General features: G+C 38.9%; 2 protein-coding genes across 3 annotated transcripts in view; one reads left to right on the forward strand and one right to left on the reverse strand.

Moving 5' to 3' along the window:
• The window catches only part of rpl26 (ribosomal protein L26), a 164,083-nt gene that overhangs the window by 120,594 nt on the left and 24,804 nt on the right, over nucleotides 1-18,685 (forward strand). The window contains exon 1 of one of the 2 annotated variants that reach the window (XM_072668764.1): nucleotides 15,517-15,520. The exons of the other annotated variant lie outside the window; for it this stretch is intronic. The gene's annotated coding sequence lies outside the window, so the exon portion shown is untranslated. Of the gene's footprint in view, nucleotides 1-15,516; nucleotides 15,521-18,685 lie in introns of those variants that run through there. 2 annotated transcript variants of the gene reach the window in all.
• Nucleotides 5,542-13,790, reverse strand: tcof1 (treacle ribosome biogenesis factor 1). The gene is made up of 8 exons (XM_072668679.1): nucleotides 13,579-13,790; nucleotides 10,633-10,688; nucleotides 10,255-10,319; nucleotides 9,422-9,489; nucleotides 9,144-9,318; nucleotides 7,042-8,862; nucleotides 6,843-6,925; nucleotides 5,542-5,999 (listed from the first exon to the last, which is right to left on the reverse strand). The coding sequence occupies exons 1-8, from the start codon at nucleotides 13,693-13,695 to the stop codon at nucleotides 5,937-5,939; spliced, it is 2,448 nt and encodes an 815-aa protein (XP_072524780.1). The 5' UTR covers nucleotides 13,696-13,790; the 3' UTR covers nucleotides 5,542-5,936.

Raw genomic sequence — 18,685 nt, forward strand, 5'->3', positions numbered from 1 at the left:
TGGTAGATGGGCAGTGTATGGTTAAAGGGAAGTTAATGTATGCATGGTTGAATTGATGGATGGATGGATGATAGATGGGCAGTGGATGGTTAAAGGGTAGTTAATGCATGCATGGTTGAATGGGTGGATGGATAGATGGATGAATGATAGATGGGCAGTGGATGGTTGAAGGGTAGTTAATGCATGCATGGTTGAATGGATGGATGGATGGGTGGATGGATGATAGATGGGCAGTGGATGGTAGTTAATGCATGCATGGTTGAACTGATGAATGGATGGGTGGATGGAGGGATGGTAGATGGGCAGTGGATGGTTGAAGGGTAGTTAATGCATGCATGGTTGAACTGATGGAGGGATGATAGCTGGGCAGTGTATGGTTAAAGGGAAGTTAATGCATGCATGGTTGAACTGATGGATGGATGGGTGGATGGAGGGATGGTAGATGGGCAGTGTATAGTTAAAGGGAAGTTAATGTATGCATGGTTGAATTGATGGATGGATGAATGATAGATGGGCAGTGGATGGTTGAAGGGTAGTTAATGCATGCATGGTTGAATGGATGGATGGATGAATGATAGATGGGCAGTGGATGGTTGAAGGGTAGTTAATGCATGCATGGTTGAATTGATGGATGGATGAATGATAGATGGGCAGTGGATGGTTGAAGGGTAGTTAATGCATGCATGGTTGAATGGATGGATGGCTGGATGAATGATAGATGGGCAGTGGATGGTTGAAGGGTAGTTAATGCATGCATGGTTAAATGGATGGATGGATGGGTGGATGGATGATAGATGGGCAGTGGATGGATGGATGAATGATAGATGGGCAGTGGATGGTAGTTAATGCATGCATGGTTGAACTGATGGATGGATGGTAGATGGGCAGTGGATGGTTGAAGGGTAGTTAATGCATGCATGGTTAAATGGATGGATGGATGGGTGGATGGATGATAGATGGGCAGTGGATGGATGGATGAATGATAGATGGGCAGTGGATGGTAGTTAATGCATGCATGGTTGAACTGATGGATGGATGGTAGATGGGCAGTGGATGGTTGAAGGGTAGTTAATGCATGCATGGTAGAACTGATGGATGGATGGATGGATGGGTGGATGGAGGGATGGTAGATGGGCAGTGGATGGTTAAAGGGAAGTTAATGCATGCATGGTTAACCTGATAGGTGGGTGGATGGATGGAGACATGGTAGATGGGCAATGTATGGTTAAAGGGTAGTTAATGCATGCATGGTTGAACTGATGGATGGATGGTAGATGGGCAGTGTATGGTTAAAGGGAAGTTAATGCATGCATGGTTGAACTGATGGGTGGATGGAGGGATGGTAGATGGGCAGTGTATGGTTAAAGGGAAGTTAATGCATGCATAGTTGAACTGATGGGTGGATGGAGGGATGGTAGATGGGCAGTGTATGGTTAAAGGGAAGTTAATGCATGCATGGTTGAATTGATGGATGGAGGGATGGATGAATGATAGATGGGCAGTGGATGGTTGAAGGGTAGTTAATGCATGCATGGTTGAATTGATGGATGAATAGATGGGTATAGATGAGCAGTGGATGGTTTAATGAATGGTTGGATACAATTCCAGGAGTTTTAGGCACAATTCTAGTTAAAGATATACATATATATATATATATATATATATATATATATATATATATATTATTTTTATTTTTATTTTTTTTTACTTTATACCTGTGTGTTTAATATTTGTCCATCTCACAGTTTTGAACTTGACAAAATCACATTAAATGTTTTAAAATGTATTTTTAAAGGATACGTGGTTATCAAGTGTTTTAATTTACATATAACTGCACAGCATTGTCTACATGCATTTCAACTATATTAAGTTGCATACACACATGGATATATAGATTGAAAAGTAATACATGGATGAACGGCTGATGGATGGGTATCAACTCAGTGTTTTGTTCCTGCGTATTCCATATGTGTGCAATCAGCTTCAGATCAGGGGAAAATTCAGAGATCAGAGCAACACCTTGAACTGTTTGTCATGTTCCTCAAACCATTCCAGAAAAAAGAGGCCACTGCTATGGGGGAAAACAGTTGCCATCAAGGCATGTGACTGATTCAGCTGCAATTTTGCTTAGGTCTTCACTCAGTGCCCATTTATCTCACATCCAATATATGAACTACAGACACCTCTTCAGTTGCTGCCTAACATATAGCCCAGAAATTGATGCACTGCTGTTAAGAGATAATCAATGTTTTTTTTTTTGTTTTTTTTTATGTGTGAGCGGTCATAATGTTTTAGCTCTTCAGGGTATATTTAGTGGTGTGGAACCATAATGAAAAACATAAGTTCAAACATTTCAGTGGTTCCTGGTTTATGGGTAATCGTTTGTCTTCATGGCAACTACTTGTTACAGACCTCTGCTGCACATTTTTACCAACGCCTCAGATACAACAGGATATTGCAGGGAGGGGGGCCTACTATAATCTGTTTACATGATCTTAACACAGTGTTCTCTGGGTCTAGGCTTTATATGTTTGTTTTTTCCCTGAAAAAAAGCCCCAGAAAACTAAGAGGTCATAAAGAATAGGGAAAGAATATTTTACAGTTTTCAGTTTGATTCATGACCTTATTATGACATTTTCATTAGTGGACTTCTCTGAACTTCCATTCCGCTATTAGTTGCAGAATGAGAGGTGGTGACCCGTGATTAAGAGTGAAAGGGATGGTGGTCTGTGCGGATAAAGAGGCAGAGAGAGGGTGACATCATGGCCCATGCTGGGTGGCAGAAAAGGACAGCAATGGGGGTTTTTAGATGGTTAACATGTGTGTATGTCTGCTTTACATTGGCCGCTTGGTCTTGTGTGTTTGTGTGTTAGGAAAAATAGGTCAGGTTGGTCAAAGTATATGTATCTATACACATACATATTTAAAAATAGAACCGTTTTACTACAAAGCAGTAGGTTTGAAACTGAACATCAGAGTAAAAAACAAACAACATTTCTCAACTCCATTAGATCTGATAGTACGAAGTAGCTGCAAGTATTAAAACTAATATTATCAGTTAAATTCTGTGGGTGGATGGCCATTCCATTCATACGTGGATCTGGAAACTGACTAGCATTTAGAGAAAACTCTCATGGAGATTGTTTTCTGGTGGTAAATACAATCCTTTGAAATGGAAAGGAATGGAGGACATTTGAAAGACGCAAAACCCCCTCCACTGCGGAAACATTTACTAACCAATGCTAGGCCAGCTCTCACAGCGCTGTTGGGCCTCGCGTATAACCAGTAGGGGTTTCCCCACCTGATTCATCTCATGCACACTATGCATTGATCCTTATGGAAGCTTAACAGATACGATGATTAGATGATTTTTTGTTTTGGTTTGTTTTGTTTTTTTTTTCATATTTTTTTTGTCCTTTTCAGTAAGATAATCTGTGTGCTCTAATGGTCTGAACAGGAAAATTAAAGCGGAAGCATATAGCTGAAGGCTTTTCACCTCAGTGGCAGAGCATAGCCCACACATACACGTACACACCAATATCAATGCCTGGAAAAACCTCAATATGTTGGTGACGTGTTCTGTTTCCATACAGAAGCATTCAGATCTGAACACATCTGACCAGTCCCTGCTCTGGCCTTTTCAGAGGCTTATTAAAATTTGCATGCAACCAATGCATATGCCTAAGGCATCATTTCACACGTTCAGCAAATAGCAGGGCATGTTACTGTACAAGTTCATGTGCTAATGCTGATGCACCCAGCCTTGGGTGCTGCAGTTCTGTGGTGTGACCATACTGAGTTCATCATCTTCCTTCCTATAAATGGTTTTATTTTTAGTCACTTTGTCCTGGTGTTTTAGTCATATGAGGATTTGAGTCGGCCTCCCCGTTGTGGAAACTCCAGCGTATGCTTTCGCGGCTTTTCACGATGCACTTTGATTTGATCCCTAAAATATCCAGTCACAACAAGTGGTGTGAAATTGAAATCTTTGCCATAGGCTTTAAAATGCAATGGTTCCAGTCTGCACTTTCCGTTCATGCACCCCCTCACTTATTACCCACCTTATTAACAACTCAGTGAATCATCTCTTCTGCTGTAGTCTAATTCATTCGAGGATTTGACAGAGAGAGCAAGAATAACTAAGAGGAAGAGCTTAGTCAGAAGTTAGTCTTTGGCCAGATTTGTCATCATGTTATGTTAATGTGGAGGCTGAGGCATTGATTATTTTGTAATATTTGGCAAAGTTTAATATGCAGCCTAAGCCTTGATTCCCAACACCACCACCACTACAGGCTAACCATAACGTGTCATGGTTTCTCATAAGCATATTACCGTAACCCAACCTTTCTGCCACTGTCAGAGTATAGCACACATAAAATCATGGATTTCATCAGCTCTATCAATTATTGATTGATAATAATTTGATTCTATAAATAGCACAGTGAGCAGATAAAGAGGTTACCGAGATTACCACAGTTTTATCACAACCACTAGAGGGCAGATTACTCACAACTATATTACACATATAAGGTCACAAGTTCAGCGCTATACAGCTTGGACAGCAAGTTTGAACCAGACTGCTTACAATTGATTTTTCCACAAGTACCTGAATATTTTGATTGTAGCCTTTAGGTTCATTTACCAAAAAGTAGATTTTTCATTTACAGTACTTTCTTTAGTTCTCAATTCATTCAGGTTTCCATTTAGATGACGAGAGACACTGAAATACAAAGTAACAGGATCATCATATAAATGTATGGAAAAACTGTAGTCTGTAATAGTTGCTTCTGCATATCAGGAAAAAAAAAACATTCATAAGTTAGAAAACACATTGTGGTACATAGTATCACAGTCTTCATTATTGTCCACTTCATTAGTACACTTTCACATTGTGTGTAGGTTTCCTGACTGGTGTAAATGATTAAATCGTACTTGAATAAAATCTATTTACATTACATTGTTCCTGTAAAGTTCTCATTCTGGAAGTAGTAGACACCATGGCCATTAATACTGTAGTGTGTAACTGATTAACAAATATATAATGAGAATATGTAAACAGAAAAAAATAAAACTAAAGCGGCCTTCTGACACGTTGGGCAGTTGGTGTTCTCTTTATGAGGTCTTTGTCACAGTCCTTTTACTAATCAGCTGCCATCATTGTTTAACTAAATCTAAATCTCAAATGAATTTCTCAAGGCCCACATTTTTGCACTATCCCAGCTTGGAATACAAGAGAAACTAGCCATTAAGGACTCTGCCTGATAAATGTGTGCTGGGTTATCATCATGCAGTAAAAATATTCAAGAACAGCTGTTGTATGTAAGTTTTGTCATCAACCCATCTTTAAATATAAACAGATTCATGTTAATCAAGGCACCTTTTCAAAAATTCAAACTTAATCTTGTTTTGTACCACGTGTCCAAGCTAGGGTCATATGAGAAGTGAATTTGACCTCAAGGGAAAATGTCCCCAACATGAAAAAACTAGTCACTTTCCAATTCTGTGTTTGGGAATCATTTGAACCAGATCAACATACACAAGTAAGAAAATGTGAAAATATATTTATCAAAAACATAGAAATACAGGCATTCTGTAGCACATAGCAGACACCACTTTCTCTTTACAAGACATCCCATGGGGGGGGGGGGGGCAATTCTGTTTGGATGAGTCTCCACATCTACAAATCAGCAGCATCTTTAAAATAATTCATGACTTAAAATTAATATATAAAAGATAACTGAGCAATAATTTGGGTATTAAAAACTACAGACATTAAGAATCATCCAAAGCTTTCCCTTAAGAAAACTCACTCACATGCTCACACACACATATATACTGTATATACACAGAGACACACAGCGAAAATACATAGGACGGCATGAGGTCATATGTCTGCGGTCCAAAGCATTTGGACTATGACCAATCAGTTCTTGCTTTTAATTTTGTCCTTCTTGAGTCACATCATTGATGTGTTCCTTTTCTTTTGAAGACTTCTTTTTCTAAACAACAAAAAAAGCAAATGGTTAATCAGTGTTCTCACTCTTGCAGCAGAAATTAACTGCTGAAAGTGCAAAACACACACTAACAGAGAGAGATCTACATTTCACATACTGATGCAGGGTGTCGAACCCTGGACCTGCTAATCAACCATCTCCAGAATTTCGTTTCAAACTCAATCCAGCACATCAATCCAGTTAATAAAGTAAACCAGTGATGGGTTACTGACCAGGCCAGTGCTCAAGGTTCCCCTACTGCCTGTGGCCTCGGCAGATTGAAGACCACAAGGCCCAAGGCAGCTCAACAACTATGGATAGTCACCAAATGAGATGAATAAACAGAATACAAATCTTGAATTTGTCATTGTAAAGGCACAGCTTCCTCAATCAAAGTAAACACAGCTTTTAGCCCTCTACAAATGATCACACAAACACAGTCTATATATAACCTATGTATTATAAATAAATATTTAATATATTTAATAAATAAATATCTATCAATTATTTATAAATAAAAATGATATTTATTTTTGGCAAATCTTGTTCAAGTGTAAGGACTGACCCATCTAAAGACTTTAGACTTTAGTGCCCAGGGGTCTCTGGAGACCATAAACTGTTCCAAGACTGCCAGGAACATCTGAACATAAGACCTTGTGCTGAAACTAAAGTCTCCAGGGCCAGGATTGACAACTCTTAATTTAAAGTAGCTGCACTATACACACAATTCCTTAAAACAGAAAAGAATAGGGGTAAACTGTTTTTTGTTTTCTTGAGAAGCACTGGATAACAAACTCCCTGCAGATCATCAAAGTCAACATTCAGACATGCATGATATTAAACCATTACCTTTTTTGGAGATTCTTCCTCAGGGGCCGGAGAGGACAGAAGTGTTTTTTGCTCCTCTCTATCTTTCTTTTTCTTCTTCTTCTCTGCACATTGTTTACGGAAGGGACAGAGACAAATGAAACATAAATAAGAAACAAATTGTTTTCATTATGAGGACGTTAGGAAGCGTCTTGCATCACAACTAGAACAAAAGGCTTACTTTTTTTCTCTGGACTGCTTGCCAGGCTGTCCGCCAACTCTTCTGGTTGCAGTGCTGGTGGAAGTTCTGCACTTTCATCATTTTCTTTCTTCTTTTTCTTTTCTTTCTTCCTCCTCTTTGGTTCTGGACCTTCCTCCAGAACTGAGGCATTTAGATTGTCTTCATATTTACTCTTCCTTTTCTTTTCTCTGTGCTGATTTTGATTACTGGGAGAGCTAACTTCCTCTGATAAAGCATTCTGGTCAGTTGAAAGGCCATTGCCATCATCTACTTTGGATTTAACACTTTGTGATGATTTAGAGATCAAAGGAGTCTCATCACTGTCTACATTGTCCAACTTCTTGCTTTTGCTCTTTTTTGAGGAGCTTTTTGCTTTGTCTGCTTCCTCAGCATCCAAATTTGTCTCCTTAGAAGGAGTTGCAGCCTGATCAATCTCAAGACTTTTCTTGGTTTTAGACTTTTTAAATGGGGTCTCTGGGACAGAAGCATCTGACAGGCTATTAACAGTAAGCTGTTTGGGGGTTTTAGAAGGCGTAACCTCAGGTATAACTGCTTCTGTGTGTGTACTACATGCATGACTTTCCTTCTTCTTAGATGGAGTGTCAGTCCCATTGAGCTCTGAGACGCTGTCCGTTTTCTTAGCTTTTACTTTCTTAGAGTGTTTCTGGTCTGTACCTGGATCTACAATACTTTGTTTAGCTGCCTTAGTTGATTTATTTGATGGAGACTCTAACTGATCAGATTTTGACTGACTACTGACATCTTCAGCCTCGCCTTCTCCAGAAGGTGTGCTCAAGTCTACAGCTTGTGAAGGTTCTCTAGCTTTCTTAACTTTTTTTTTCTTAGAGCAAGTCTCAACCTGTGAGGAACTTGGTATATCACCAGATGTTTTAACATTGTCTCTTTTGGATGGGGTCTCCGACTGATCAGACATTACTTGCCTGCTGGAAACCTCAGCATCAGCTTCTCGTGATGGGGTCTTCACATGTTCCAGGCCTGCAGGTTTAACAGATTTCTTGGATTTGGCTTTCTTAGAGGGAGTCTTAACCAACATAGGATCTGAAAGCTCATCATTTTTTCCTGACTGGTCATATGTGTCACTACTTACATCCTCAGTGTCGACGTCTTTAAGAGGAGTCTCTAGATTAACAGATTTCTTAGATTTTACAGGTTTACAGTTTGGAAGATCATTAGCTTTTTTTGACTTCTTAGATGTTAAAGGGATACTGGTTATTTCAGTGTCCACTCCTGTAGAAGGAGTGTCCACATTTACAGGCTCCGGAGATTTAATTGTTTTCGATTTAGCCTTCTTAGAGGGAGCATCAACCTGTTGAAGTTCTGATGGATAACCTGGGTTCTCAGTTCCAAGACTTTGGGTTAGAGTTTCAGTGTTATTAGATTCAGACTGGTTATCCGTCTTTTTACGCTTTTTCTTTTTAGATGGATCTTTAATACCGCGACTCTCCAAGAGGCCATCTGTCTTAGGAATTACAACCTGTTCTGAAAGACTGCTAGAAATGTCTGTTTCCGAAATTTTGTCTTTATCTTTTGTTTTCTTAGATGGAGTTTTAACCGCTTCTGGTGAAACAATGCTGGTAGTTTTCTTGGTTCTTGGCTTTGAAGGTTTGTCAGTTTTCTTTATTTTTGAGGGACTGGTGGCAGTTTTAGCTTTGGTGTTCTTGACCGAGGGCTTGGCATTTATATTCTTGCTTTTTTCTTTTTTCATCTGTGCTGGCTTTCTTCTTTTTACAGACTTCTCTGGAGAGGTGACAGCCGTGCTGCTGGGGTGTGTCAAGGCATCCATCTTTGCTATGTCTGCATCTAGAAGACAACATGGTAATGCCATTAATGAAATTATAAGCAGACCGCTGTACACTGTACATATTTTAGCCGCACTTTTACATTCAGACATTAACTGAACGACTGCATACTAGTCTTGGGTAAGACACCTTTTCCACAAAAGACTGCTTTGTCAAGATTAGCCCTATACACTTGTTTCTACATGGGCAGCCTTGTGCTAGTGGGTTGTAATTCACAAGAACACAGAAGCACAGAACAGAGCATCCACTGAGACATACTACTGTGCCTTTTTTTTGTCTCACCAGACAATTCAAATGCTAGTCTCTTCCACTTCTCCACATCCAGACTGGAATCTGAGTCAGAATCATCTCCTGCTGCTGGGCTTTTGGATGTCAGATCTGTTTGGCCTTCCGCTGGCTCTGAGGACTTCTCCTTTTTCTTTGTTCTTTTCCTTTTCTTCTCTGATACAGCGGTCGTCTGAACAAGGGTGGAAGTAAAGTTTGATAAATGAATAAGAAACTTGTGTGCAAGGGCATAAATGACTGAACATCCTACAAATATTAAGATTAAGGTCACATACCTGTATTTTTTTCTTGCTTGTAGGGCTGATATTGTGTCTCGCGTTCCTGGGCTTTTTAGGTTTAGACACTGGAAAAAAGGAAAATAATTTTGTAAAAAAGATATATGAGGAGAACAGCAAGCTTGCTTTATCAGTAATCCTACTTTTATTTAGTAATACAAATATACTGTCACTATTGTAATGTCGCATTCTACGTGTGCAAATATATCCATGTCGAAATTGTGAGTTCAGCTTCTTTAAGGTGCAGCAATTCCTGACACAGGCAATCAACTGCGCACACCTTTTTTCTTTAAAAAGTCAAAGGTATGTAAAGCCCCCAGCAGCGAGCTATGCAGAAGTGAAGCTGCATTCTCTAGACAGATGGAGCTCCTGCTAAACTTTAGGGTATTTCAGAGCACTTTTTATAATCCCAAAACTAATAATTCAACATCAGTACCTGATCTCATTATTGCCAGCACATCCACAGTCACATCTAGTGTATGCATCAAATTACAGTCCTAAGCAAAGCAAACATCAGTGTTCTGACTCTTTAAACCCACAGATTTCTGAGATGAATTTAAAACTAGCCGAATACAAAATAGCATGTTATTAGATTTAAAAATTAATACGTTATTAGAGTATTAAGCAACCATTTAATACGTGTGTTATTTTTATATAAATATATACATTTTTTATTGTTTACAACATTATGTATAGTATAGATGTCTATTTTTGTTCACACAGTGGAAATGGTTTCAAATTGCGTCAAAGGAAAAAATAAATAAATAAAACGGGGAGAAGAAAGACAAATTGAAAGCTGTTGCAAATCTATTCAAACTGTTTATATACATTACCTGAACTTTCTGAGCTGCTGATGGTTTTCTTTTCACAAGCACGTCTTCCTTGTGGATCTTCCTCACTTCAAAAAATGCAAGAAAAATAAGGAAACACCTAATGAGACTGTCAGATGGCTAAAAGCGAGCATAGTGCAGCGGCAGCACTGTTATTCATATGAATCTAAAATCACATCAGCAGAAAATGTACCAAATCTCAGTACAGTGACTATTTGCAAAAACCACTCTTAAACTGTAGGGCAGAGTTAAAAATGCTGCGTCATCTGCTTTTCAGCTCTGTTTTAGTTTAGCAAATACAATAAATGCCATTGGTCAAAGGGAGGAGCTGTCCAAACTGTGTGGCTCAATTCTTATCAGGTAAACCTAACCAACACTTACCTCATCCATTTCTTGAATATGTCGCTCAGAGAGACTTTCACACTCTTAGTTTCCACCTACAAAATAATAATCAGAATAAACAGAATTTAAGTAAACCAGAAGATATCCAGCAACTTAGCAGATCAAACCACTTACTGTCTTGGTCACAAACAGACCATTGGCCTGTGCCAAAACAATCAAATGATCTGACGGTTACCTTAATGTTGAATTTTACAAAACACTGTCTATTTCATCAATGAGTTGTAGCTCTGTGAACCTGCTGTTGTCGGAGTGTTTTAGCTTCTTGCTTTCAACACGCCCAAGCTCCTGCTTCATGTTTCTCAGTGCTCCTGCTGTACACATACACTGTGCTACTAACCAGTAAACTGTCTTAGAAATCACACATAGTGGCTACCACACACTGCTTCACATCACTGACACCATGTCTCCTTGTATTTTGCTGAGCACTTTATATATATATTTTATATATAAAGTTTATATATACACATTTAATTATTTATTTTAATAATTTTTATACTCTGATAGTGAAACTGTGATATTTCTGACCAAGTTATCTTCTATGCAAATGAAATATGTGCTCATTCGCTTTCAAGTATGTACCATTTCCCCCAAACGTGCACACCCTGAATACTGCATCAAAGCAGCACACACTCTTTGACTTAAATGAGCCCTTACACACTCCCAATATATTGTACTGGAATGATGGAACACCACTGAGCTGTGCTAGCATGGCCTGTCCTACCTCGGCTGCTGCACAGACTTTGGGACGCAACTGCAGTCTGATCATGTCCTGCACTAATAATCTCAGTATGCTGCTCCTCTGTTTTCCTTATATATGTCATTAATGTGCAAGAATGATCAGCAAACACCTTCCCCATGGCAGACTAGGCTACATCTGCCTAGGTATCATGACTCAAATATCAGGATAAGTCTGGATAAGAGAAATGTGGTATATGTAAATGTACTAAATCAAATCATCACTAATAGTTTGTTTTTTAAGCAGTTTGTTGGTACAATACTGTATGGCAGCCATTTCATTAAACAAAGCTGAGTTAGCTGTTAGGTAACTTTATGCCATTCATAGTCTGCAAATTCAGCTATGTGAAAGACAAGTGGAGATCCGGCAAAGACATGAAAGCTGTGATTGGCAGTCAAGGTTATTTCACCATAGTGATTTTTAAATGCTCTAACAGTTTAAATATTACCACTGTGTTGTTTACATTAGAATAATAACTTCTTTGCATTATAATCATTTCATTTCTTTGCATTATTTTTAGTGTGTTTTTTAGCAGTTGTCATTTCTGCAAATAAATGCTCTAATAGCAATATTTTTATTTGGAATTTAGGGAAAATGTTGTCCATGGTTTATGAAATACAACACAAATGTTAATTTCCCTAAACACATTTCCAATAAATAGTCAAACCAGAGAAACTGATAATGTAGGGTGGTCTCTTATTTATTTTCCCCAGAGCTGTATATTAAGAGTACCAGACACAGAAGCTGTTTTTTTTCTCATGTCATCATCCTCATAAATAACTGACCAGTAATATCTAATAATCTAATAATCTGCTAATCCATAGCTGTAGTTCTGCAGCTGATTACACCCTGCTTCCGTTCCACAACAAACAATTTCATTGTCATACTTGATGTGCACTACTGTTTGCACAATCACACAATAACTTTGTTTTGTGTAATATGTACACTGTCTATACAATATTGTCCTTCTATAGCCTGCTTACTGCTTGCATACTGAGTATACAATATCTGTAAAAAAAAAAAAAAAAATCTATATATCTGTATAGTCTGTAAACTGCTATGGTATTATAGAGACACCAATGGCCAGAACCAAAATTTAAAAAATTCCTTGTGTATGTGTCAACATACTTGGCCAATAAATCAGATTAAGATCATGCAGTAGACCTGTGGGCTGACTTATCGTGAAAAGTATGGCGATGTGGACAGTGTGTACACTTTCACCATTCCCCCTGGCTTTCCACACAGGTACTGTGCATAACTGCTGTTTATACCAAACCATAATCCATCTGAATACGAGCATCGCCCACATTCCTCTACTGCAGTCACTGCACATATGCACCTTAACATTGCTTGTGTTAAAATAGCTCTCTACTGTCCAGGAAAGGCTTTCTACTAGACTTTGGCACATTGCTGAGTGGGTTTGATTGCATCCAGTAAAAAGATCACCATCACACATCTACTTCTCAACTCTTCCTAACAGCACTGGAAGTTGCACCATCATCCCAGAAAACACAGTCCCACTGCTCCACGCTTTGCACACCTCTAGCCCACACTTGGCTTTAGGCATGGCAGGGACATAAGGTACACAGGTATATGCTTATCTTCTTCAAAGAGCCCTATTCTATTGGCAATACTTCTCTACAGGGACTTGACAAACGGTGCGTTTGCACATTTGTCTCAGCAATGGAAGCAACTTGTAGCTGAATACATTGATTAAGGTGTCCACAAATATGTGGACAAAGCGTATTGGGTATATATTGTATATTATTTTGCTTCTATGTTTATTTAGCTTTATGATTGACACCTACACCACGAGAAATGCATAACTCTGATGCTGATTCCTGAGCTTTGGTCTCGATTCTGGACATTCAAAAAGTCAAAGTACCCCTCAAGCCTACTTAGAAATCAGAGGGACACTGCAGCGTTAAACTACACTGCCAAAACACGTTTCAATGACCACTCAAACCAGGGCAGCCAAACAAGCAAGTAATGCAAAAATAGACCACCACCATCATCATCATCATCATCATCATCATCATCACTCTCTCCGTGTTAAACTGTCTACTGCAGTCTGGGAGCTTCAGGCATGAAACACGGCCACAGTCACTACGCTTCCTACCGCAGTCCAGTGCAAACCAGTGCAAGTGTGCCAAACTTATTAACACGTGAAAACGTAGCTAGCTGGAAACCTGAGGGGCGTGCTTCCTCAGCACGTTGGCCGCTTTCTTGTGTCCATTCTTCTTCAGGTGCAGGTATATCAGCTTAATTAAGGCGCCGTCCGAAACGTCAGTGTTTTGGGATGCCATGTCTCCCAAAAACAGTAAAATGCGATGTTTATAAAGACACTTTGTCGCATGAGTGTAGCCTAGCTAGCTTCCTGCACCTCCATGCTTTTTGCCTAGCACCTTTGAACCAGCGACGTCGCGTAGCTGGCGCAGAGCATTGTGGGAAATGTAGTTTGGTTAGGGAGCTCTGCTCACGGAGAAGTGGACTTGCAGGGTAAGGCCTGAATTGAACGTCAGTTCAACATGACACGGTTTTGAACGTCTGTAAGTTGACCGGAAATACCTTGCCTTCCTATTTATCAGCATTTTAGATTTTCAACTCTGAAAAGGTGTTCATACTATGATCACCAGCCAAATTAAAATGTGCTTGTAGTTCAAGTAAGTCTTACATTCATTTCAGCTAGTTTAATAAAAGGAAATTAGACTAAAATCGACACATTGATAGAATACTGCAGTTCACAGTGCTGTAGGTCGCTTGGACGCTAGGAGCAGGGACGCAGTCATGGATTTTGGGCCCTCTGAGAAGGTTACACTGGGCCCTGTTACCACACAGCCCTTGAAAATGTAGCTAACACCTAAACTAACAGTTCTGCCAAATACTCAAAACAAAGGGGACCTGCTAAACCAGCACCAGGCCAAACCTAGACCAGCATAAAAGACATGACCGGATGTGCTTCTGTTTTGCAGCAGGGTATCAAAATGTACATCAGTCACAAAAACATTCTCCGCCCTCCATAAAATTCCTCTCAGAACTAATTTTCTCTTTCTCTTTTTATCTTCTCCGAGTAAATGGCCACCCAGCCCGACCTGCTGGAAGATTTCCCGCTGAGGTCCCCTCTACCTGCGTCAAACCAGCTGCCACCTACCAGTCCGGCCAGCGGGCACCCCCACCCGCCACCACCCATGGCGGACTGGCGGCTCTCCCGCCTGCCGCTGCTGCCTGTTTGGTCAGCAAAAGACCCATTTCCTGAAGGTGTCATTCAGAGATACTTTCACATTTGTAGTTTTTTCACAATTAAACTGAAGGTCTTTCTGCACTAGGTCTGTCCCTAATAATTATAAACCAAATTTGAGAAAGTCAGTCATCTTTTTTTGCTGGGGCTAAAATAGGGCTGGGTAATATGGTAAAAATACTGTATCATGATATTTAAATCCTTTTATATATATATATATATATAAGAATGTTATATTGTGAGACTAATATCTGCTAATACTAATATCACAGACTAAAAGCATCAGTAGAGACAGATCCTTATAAACTGCTATTCAGATCTGCTGCTCTTCATCTAATTAAACCAGTCTAATTATCCTGTTTTTAATGAAATCTGCAGCTTTTCAGTGTTTATTAAGCAATAACAGTATCCTCGATATGCTTAGACAAGCATATTGTTATCATGCTAACAAAATTGATCATGATACGATACAATATCATCATGTTGCCCAGCTCTAGACTGAATGCACATAAGACATAAAAACAGGTTCTTTAAAAGTTCTTTAGTAAAGGCAATGGTTATATACAGTATATCATAACATGACAACCAGAAGAACCATTTGAATGCTTTTTATTTTTTTATTTTGTTTTATTATTACTGTAAAGGACTACGCAGCTAAGTCATCTTTACACTGGTTAATGTAATGTGTGAATAAATCTCATGATTTCATTTAATTTGATTCTCTGAGTTGGTGGAAAACATTTTGTAGATGGTCCTATATAGAACCTTCTAAACAGCACCGACCCGTTTTGCTTAAATTTATATAAAAAAAATATATAGCTATTGCTGCTTATTTCCAATGCAAGTCCAAATTCAATGAATGTAGATAAGCAAAAAGATGTTATTGGAATACTCTACATTTCTTTCCTTTTAATTAGACCAACAAGGTTCCGGGGAAACTGGAACCAAGCTGATCTTTCATTTTAATGTGAACATAGCGCAAACCAAAACCTGCATATGGCAAAGCAATATTACTCTTGTGAAAAGAATGATAAAGCTATGTCTGATAGCCTGAAAGCTCAAAAACAAATGTATTTAATTACCAACATATCATTTGTCTATTTCATATATTTTTTTCATGGAAGTCTGATGTAGTCACACCAACCATATAGATGGTTGGTGTGGCGCAACAGCTAACACCACTACCTGGCAGTGAGCTACCATGCCATGTGGTAGACTGGGGTTCGATTCCTGGTCTGGGTGACTATGCTGCGCTACACCAATAAGACAAGGGCAAGACTCCTAACACTACATTGGCCCACCTCTGTAATACCAGTAACCTTGTAAGTCGCTCTGGATAAGAGCGTCAGCTAAATGCCACAAATGCAAAAAAAAAATAAATAAATGCAAATGATCTATATGTATACCCTGATGTATATATAAATGTATACCCAGTTTTTCCAACGGTCATGAATCCAGTAAACCAGTAAAACCATCACAATCCTCAAAAACCTGTTGTTTGTAAAAGTTAGTGTTATCACATAGATTTTTTTTTATCTAGTGCCCTCAACATATGTCAGAAGGGTGGATCAGTGGCACTGCTCAGCAGCTTGTCTGGATCTTCATGAAGAAGAACTCACTGGAAGGTGAGATGTTTCCTGTAAGCTCTCTGTACACACACAAAAATACACACATAGCCCAGATTTATTTGAAGGTGCTGAAATGTTTTAAAACAGCGCTCTCTTCTCTTTCCTGAAGTTCTGAAGTCCTGTTTCCTCCGTGGTTTAAAAAATCTCTCTAGTCAGCACACACATGACTGTCATATTTGGAGAAAATATCCAATTCGTAAGCGGTGGGTGTAAAACCATAAACAAACCTTCCATCGACATGATGCAAATAGACAGATCTCAGCCTTTTTTAATGCTTGCCAGTTTGGTCTCATTTAACAGAAACAGGTGTGTTTGCTTTGCTGGTTAGGCTTGTGTGTGTGTGTGTGTGTGTGTGTGTGTGAGTTTAGATCGTGTGCTAGGGGTCTAGGGCAGTGATGATGTTTGTGTACACTGAGTTGAGGCCAAATGTGTTAGAGCTTTTTATATGTGTGTGCAGATTGGAGGAAGAGAAATCAGAGGGCACTGGGTACGCAAGCTTGCAGTGTGGCTGCGTGTGTTGGGGCAGTGATAGAGCGGCTGGTGTGTGGCCACAGTCGTTTGGGCATTTGTGTGTGCAGTAGTAATGTTGACAGGACGTGTGTGTGTGGAGTGGTGTGTATGTATGGTTTCAGTCATACAGTCTGGGGTATATATGGGGTATAAACTGTATATACTATGATTAGTAATCAATGGAAATAGCTCAAATGCATCAAATATTAAATATTTATGTTCTTAGTTTTAATATTTGCTACTATTCATTTTCAGAGTGCTTTTTTATTTGCCTATGAATTCATACAATTCATTTTTAAAAATCTGAACTAAAAGAATGACTGGGCTTTTTTAATGCTTAAGTAAAGGGCTCAATATCACAAAAAGAAAAAAAACTAATTCTCCTCACTTTTTGCAATAACAGGGTTTAATGTTCTGAATAAACATAATTAAAGTGTCAAAATGTACCATTTATTCTCCAGTCCTACAATCTCCACTGAACATATTGGAATGAAAAGGCAAGTTCATTTGTTTTTACTCTACACTAAAGACATTTGAGTCATACAAGCTTATCAGTCAAGCATGGTGGAGGTAGTGTCATGCCTCAGGCTTGCATGGCTGCTCCATAAATGGACTCACTAATCGTTATTCATGTTATAGCTCATGATGGTAAAAGCAGAATGACCAATTTACAGGGAAATGCATCCAGTCAAATTGGTAAGAACTTGGGAAGAGCAATCAAGATCATGTAGCAAGATAATGAACCTCGACTGCTAGGGGAAATACGTGCAATGTGTTTGGCTAGCTAAGTGAATCACGAGCCCTTAACCCAATTGAGTGTGCATTTCAGGTCCTGAAGAAGAGACTGAGGTGAGAAACCTCTCAAAACAAACAAAACTGAAGGAAGCTGCAGTAAAAGCCTAGAAAAGCATCACAAAAGAGTGCAACAGTTCTTTTTAGTGGGTCACGGGCCTGATGCAGTTACTGCAAGCAAGGGATATGCAAAAGATTTAGTGTCATTTAGGTTGAAACTAGGCTATCTGATACAATACTTTTACACACCAAATGTTGGAAAGTTATTTAACACACTCAAATGTAAGGAATCATGGAATAAAAGCTTAAATTCTAACATATCATCTCAAATTCCTCTTATTATCTTTGGTTTAGAGGACATTGTATATGGAAACTAGCTTGTTTAAATGTATTATTTAGATGTAAAAGCATTTACATATATCTACCCTTTCGGCTTAGACTGTTTTAAGATGAAACACAATATAGGACAATTGAAATATAGCAAATTAACATACAGCATATCACAAAAGTGAGTACACCCCTCACATTTCTGCAGATATTTAAGTATATCTCTTCATGGGACAACACTATGTACAGTATGAGAGAGTGTGAGAGCTGTACTACAAAATTGCTCCCTGCTCCCTATGCACACCTGCTCCCTATGCACACCTGCTCAATTTGGACATTTAGGGGTGTAGTCTCTTAGGGGTGTACTCACTTTTGTTGCCGGTGGTTTAGACATTAATGGCTGTATATTGAGTTATATTGAGGGAAGAATACATTTACACTGTTATATAAGCTGCACACAGACTACTTTTCATTGTGTCAAAGTGTCATTTTGTTGTCCCATGAAAAGATATACTCACTTTTGTGATACACTGTATATCAGTCTTAAAGCCTGTATAATTCTAAGGGATAAGGCGAGGTTGGAAAAATATCTTGTAAAAATGAATGATGATCGTTTCTGCTACATAAACAGACAGAAATTTCATAAGTGAATGTCAAGACAAAGAAAATACAAGAAAATGTAAGACATAGGCCCCATGTTTCATCTTAGGATAAATCACTAAACTGTAGGTGGTCTTTTTACAGGCTAGGTCCTTCATATTCTGCAGCCTAATGTCTTGGTGTTGGTCCAGAGTGGTTGGA

Source organism: Salminus brasiliensis, chromosome 2, assembly GCF_030463535.1.
Source record: "Salminus brasiliensis chromosome 2, fSalBra1.hap2, whole genome shotgun sequence".
In the NCBI taxonomy this organism is placed as follows: domain Eukaryota; kingdom Metazoa; phylum Chordata; class Actinopteri; order Characiformes; family Bryconidae; genus Salminus; species Salminus brasiliensis.